This window comes from Copidosoma floridanum, unplaced genomic scaffold, assembly GCF_036245765.1.
Source record: "Copidosoma floridanum isolate Cflo_tuat_1 unplaced genomic scaffold, Cflo_Japanese_pri ptg000025l, whole genome shotgun sequence".
In the NCBI taxonomy this organism is placed as follows: domain Eukaryota; kingdom Metazoa; phylum Arthropoda; class Insecta; order Hymenoptera; family Encyrtidae; genus Copidosoma; species Copidosoma floridanum.
The window spans coordinates 6,674,110-6,679,950 of record NW_028321902.1 but is presented as its reverse complement, the minus strand read 5'-3'; the positions used below and the strand labels follow the sequence as shown (position 1 = coordinate 6,679,950).

Below are 5,841 nucleotides of genomic sequence, written 5' to 3'. Positions count from 1 at the left end.
ATAACAGCATTATTTTCCATTCAGGAGTTTTTTTTTATTCAACAAAAAAAATTAACAAGCAGTAGGATTAAATAATTTCGAGTTACAATAGCAACATTTTTCTTTTTAAAATACTAAATAATTTATTTTAAGATCTTATTTCACAAACATGTAGAGATTTTTCGTGCCAAGCGAAACAACATTCAATTTTTTTTAATACAACACAATGTCGCTATATTTGATTCCATTTAAAAATATAGTTAGTCTTATGCGAAAACACTAATTTTTTAGAACAGCCATTTTACATTTATCTTTATAATTATAGAAACTTAGATAACTTTTTAATAATTTTGTCTCTTTCCCTTGTGAGTGAGGAAACTTTTATTGTTCGTTACATTACAAAAATAATTAATATTTAGAAATTTTTTTTACTGATTATCAACGTATCGTAATATGTGGATGATGGAGGCATAACATCTTTTTGACATGCGTTTTGTTATTTTTCGTTTCAGTGATATATTTATTCTTATTTTAATTATTAGTATTATTATTATCATTACAATTGTAAAAGCTCTCAGAGGCCTTGGTAGGCGGTGAAAAAGTTTCTGAAAAGAATTTAAAATTTTGTAAAATGCTTTGTTTCGTTTATCCATTTTTTAAAAGATCCTTGTTATCATCTTATTACAAAAATACTTTTAGGAAGAAATTTTATCCACCAGTTAAATTACCTTAGGTATAAATAATATACACAATTCATTTATACAATTGATATATCAACGTCTTAGTTACAATTTGTTTATCTTACAGTCTGTAGTGTTTACAGAAAAAACGCAAGTGACAGCGATTTGAGAAAATTAACTCTTGAGAAATCGCCTGGAAAAATATTGTGTTTCTTCCATCATTATAAACTAGCTAAAGTATTTATAATTGGAAAATATCGTTGCAAATCATTTAAAACTTACAAATCATTTTTAATACGATTTTTCTCAAATGTATAATTAAAAAAAAAAAAAAAAAAAAAAAAAACAAATTTTATTAAAAATATGTACTTATAATACTTGATAAATATTCAAGTTAAGCTATGCGACAAAAGTGTATAGTCTAATGTTTCTCTTTGATTTCTCAGCCATTTTGAACGTAAATATTTCAATATGGCTGAGAATAAATTCGTAAAAATTAAAATACATATAATATATTCGTAAAAGATGTGTATCTTGATTCGTACGTATCACCATAAAATTTCAATGGACCACTCATTTCGTATATCAACAATTTACAATAAAAAAATAAAGTACATCGAAAAAGACATTATTCACACGAAAGATCACGAGCAACTATTATCAGTTTCATTAAGTGTATAAATTCAGATTGTTGCTAAAAATGCAAAATACAATGCGGAACGGACTAAAAATGATTCGTGAATTTTGATAAAAAATATTGCCATTACATCATGCCCAACGTAACTATTACTTTCCATGGCCTGAATCGCTACTAAAACAGTATAGTGTTCACAGGTGCGCGCAAACATCATCATAACTGTAACTTCACTCGCTAAACGGCCTACAAGTTATAAGAAAAGATAATTTTCACTTTAAAGCTTATCGTTAGTCGCGACTGCACTGGCAGCAATAGCAGCAATAAAGCCATGTAAAAAAAGTGAATGAGAAGACGAACAATTGAGCCGCAACTTGGTTCCAATCCGTCAGCCGAACGAGTTGAGCGCCTCTTGTAGCTTATGGACGATGTTTTGGTAGAACTTTATTTGCTCGATCAAGTGACTCTTGACCGACTGGTTCATGTGGATCTCCCGTTCCACTTGAAAATGCGTTTCCTCGGCACCCAGCGCTCGCGCAATTATGTCCGTTCGGTGATTTAATTCTCGCAATTGCTGGGCCTCCATCTTGTGCTCGCTTACCAGCCTCTCGCAATCTTTTCGCTTTTGCACCGCACTCTGTAATTGATAATATATATATATATATATATATATATATATATATATATGAAAAAATAAAAAATATCCCAGCAACTTTTGAATACACCAGACAACAGCAAGAAAAGCGTATATACCTTGTGAATACCAACGACGTCGGAGAAGCCAATGACGATCCCCCGGTATATGTGAAACTTGTCGGCCAAAGGCTCCCAGTCGAACTTGGGCTGCTCCTCATACAATTTTCCGATCTCGTTGTAAGCATCCCCCGTGTCTTTGAGTGCCTTTGTGAGTTGACTGCGCGAACGGCCCACATCGTCGGCCTCTAAGGCATGACTCAAGGCTCCGAAGCACGAGCCGATTTTCTGAAATTCCCTCCTGTACAACACCTGGTGCTTCTTGGCCTGGTCCGTCGCCATCGCCGTAAAGTTCTTCACTACTGGATCAAGCCCTGATATGAATCTAAAACCACGAAAAATTCATCCATGAAAGATTTTTTTCACGTAAAAACGAAATAACTCCATAGAGTCGGTGGTCTCTATCCCCCTTCCCCCTCATTTATATAGTGCGTACTTGGCAAAGGCATCGGTCTGGAACTCGATCTTGATGGCATCGAGCGGCGTGTCCGGGCACTCTATCGCAAAAAAATTGTTGACCCCGAGCAGCTCATCCTTCTCGGCAGCCCGTTTACCAGCCTTCCAGCGTTTCTCATCCGTACAGGTGATAAAGTGCTGCCAGACGCGGCTTCGCGACAGCACCGGGTGCCTACACACGTAGTCGACGAACTCCTGGAGCTGAGTGCGCCGGTGCTCGATGAACTGTTCCTCGTACCGTCCGGATATCTGCTTGTCCGGCAGAGGTGGTATCGGAACGAAGCAGAACTTCTCCTCCAGGCGCTCGTGCAACCAGTCAAAGTGCTTGTACCTCCGCGACACTTGAATATTGTTGAACTGCAAAAGGGATCGTTCGTTCGTTCATACTAGAGTCTTTGTTTTTATTCATCTTCGTCAATAGGCTCGTTGATTCGACTTACCGTAGGAGTGAGCTGGTACACAATGAAGCTTTTCAAGCCCTTGAGCTTGGATTCCTTTTTGGGCGAGGTGACCACGCAGTTGTAGCTCTCCCCCGTCTCCGCCCAATTGAACCTTCCGCTCTCGATCTCCTCGACGAATATCTTCTCGGACTCGGGCACGATGACCTTTTTCGAGCTCAGCAGAAAGCTCTCCTCACCGGATTTAACCAGATTGCTGAACTTATTGTTTTTCTTTGGTACGTTGGGGATCGAGCGCTCGGGTATAATAGAGTGCACCGCGTGGATTGGCAGGTCGTTGTGGTAATCTATGCTGCCCGACTGGGCAGACTGGAGGCTTTGCTGCTGCTGGATCGGGGGCACGTACGCGTGCGTCTGCCCGATTTCCGAGTCATCGTCCCACTCGTCGTCCCAGAAGTCGCCCGAGCTTTGAACCGAGTTTGCTAAATTGCCTGGAACATATGATGATTCGTCGATAATAAATTATTATTATTATTATTTCTTTTTATCCGAATGGTCGTTGTATACTTGATGTATGTTGCGTGAAAATTGCACTTCTGTACTATTATTGTTTAAGCGAGAAATCGATGAAATACATCAAAACGGAGATATACGAAGGCTGATAAGAAAAATAATTCCGCATACCAAGGTGATATTGGAGTTCTCCTTGGATACCGTAGGTTTCTAACATTTTAATATTTAAATTCCACTTTATTACATAAAAAAAAAAAAAAACACTAGAATAGAATAATAGCTCTCTGAGCTATTATCGAGCGTTTTTACGTTTGATAAGAACACATATTGGCATTTATATTTGTGTCACGTGAAAGTGACTGGTGGCGCGCTATGATCTTGATTAGGAAAAATTCAGATGAAAAGTGAAAACGGTACGTTTACGAGGTGAAGCTAATAAATGCACTTGGTTTGACTCATGTGTATGCCGTAAGCACCTGCTTATACTTTACACGCGACACGTATACTTTGAAAAATTTTTTTTTTCAATCAAACTAGCCGGAAATGCGTAGACGAAGGGTTAGAACATAGTAAGTAAAATTACAGAGAATACATCGTTGTTTTTATTTTACAATAATATTTTATTTGAAAAAAATTATTCGATCGCTAGTAATTTTTGTAAATCAACTAAAACGCGCATTATTGTTGTTTTCGATAAGCTTTGTGTTTTTGGATTTTTCAATTCACAGCCCTAAGAAATGTACAACTTTGTTATCTAAGGATTTCTCTGATACTGCCGAAGATTCATGACTTAAAAGTATAATTAATGACGTTTAGCTTAAAAATATCCATCGACAAAGCAACGATGTAACGGAAATAGAAGCATTATCATTTGGATGATTGGTAAAAAATTTACTTTTATATTAGATTTCAACTTTAAAACGAAATGTCTTTAAGTAACCCGAGTTGGCCAATAAAAATTTAATCGCCAAGTAAGTTTTTCCTTGAATAATTACAGCTATCGTCTTTACGAGCAATCGTCGTTGTTTTTAATACATTTGGCAATTTTGTCGGTATAATCTGAAGAGTAAACTGAAATTTTAAAAAAAATGTGACTGCAGCGTTGTTATCTTCTGCATTGTAAACAGTATTCGCGTGTACACACAAGAAAAAAGTGTTTTCTATTAAATTCACTGAAACCAATCACATTTTTTATCGTATCTCTACACTTGTAAGTTGGGACAAAAGACTACATGTTGGTTCTGTATAAGAACAAACCTTCCCATGCAAATAAGTATGAAATAAAAACAGACACTGCGCCAAAGTTTATCTTTAATTACAACACGAGCAAAAACCTTCCCGATACAAGATCTCGCAAACAAAAAAGAAAGAAAAATCACTCCCGCGACAACTGACAAAACAAACTGTAGGTATAGCAAACCTTCAAAGCGAGAAGCCCTACGAGTCCCAAAGTGCATAAGTATACAAACCATGAAAGGGAAGAAAAAACGTAGTGAAGCACAAAGTACCTGTCGTCGGTGCCGTGGCCTCGATAACTTGGACGTAGGCGGCGGGGAAGAGCCCCGACTGGCCCGTCTGATTGTGGCCCTCGCACCAGCCGTCCCCCACGTTGTCCCTCATGACAGTGAGCACCTCGCCAGCGGTTATCGACAGCTCTGCCGAGCCGGCCTCCCCGGAAAAGTCATACAAGGCCCTCACCTATCGCACCAAAAAAAATCAAACCATCATCAGTCACACCAGAGCTACATACAGAACAAGGGGGTGTTGCCTCTCCACCGAAGCGTCATCGTCGGCTTCGGTCGAGTTGAAACACCCGATCAAAGAGATGTACAGCTTTCAATTTACCTGGCGTCCGTCCATGATGACGCGCCGACGACGATCTCTTCCCCAGGGCGGTGGAGCACGCGCGCACAATATCTTACGACCAAGCGTTACCGTGTCACTGCAGGAGGTTAAGCGCCGTGCGGCTCGTCATTCGTCATAAACGACGGGACAACGTCGGGCTGACGATACAAGCCTGACATTTGCCGTTTTCTCTCTCTCGCCTCTCGGTGTGTATATATTATATACACTTATTTACCGTAGTACTTATATGTGCTCACCCGGGGTATACCTATCTGCCCCGACGCCGTTTTTTTTTCTGCTCCGCTTCCAGCAGGGCACTGGTGGACGACGAGCTCTTGGCTTTTCCTGCGCCACACGCTACAATAACTACTGTACTTCAGATACTTATATTGAGGAGAGGAAGAGAGGGCGAGATGGAGTTGGTGTGTATGACGCGTCTCGAGACGTTGCGTCCTTGTCGAGCTCGTGGGACGCAGAGGTAGGGTGTTTTTTTCATCGCCTCGTCTCTCTTTTTCTCTGGACTCTTGTTTCGGATAAACTTCGTACTTCGTATACGTATATATGGTATGATGAAGGGACGTTG

At 39.4% G+C, this 5,841-nt stretch overlaps 1 protein-coding gene across 1 annotated transcript; it reads right to left on the bottom strand.

Annotated features, from left to right (window-relative positions):
- Positions 1-1,030: 1,030 nt before the first annotated feature.
- On the bottom strand, positions 1,031-5,841 carry SH3PX1 (sorting nexin 33-like protein SH3PX1). Its single transcript, XM_089595357.1, has 6 exons — positions 5,259-5,841; positions 4,922-5,111; positions 2,943-3,391; positions 2,483-2,859; positions 2,047-2,371; positions 1,031-1,930 (listed from the first exon to the last, which is right to left on the bottom strand). The coding sequence occupies exons 1-6, from the start codon at positions 5,271-5,273 to the stop codon at positions 1,682-1,684; spliced, it is 1,605 nt and encodes a 534-aa protein (XP_089451483.1). The 5' UTR covers positions 5,274-5,841; the 3' UTR covers positions 1,031-1,681.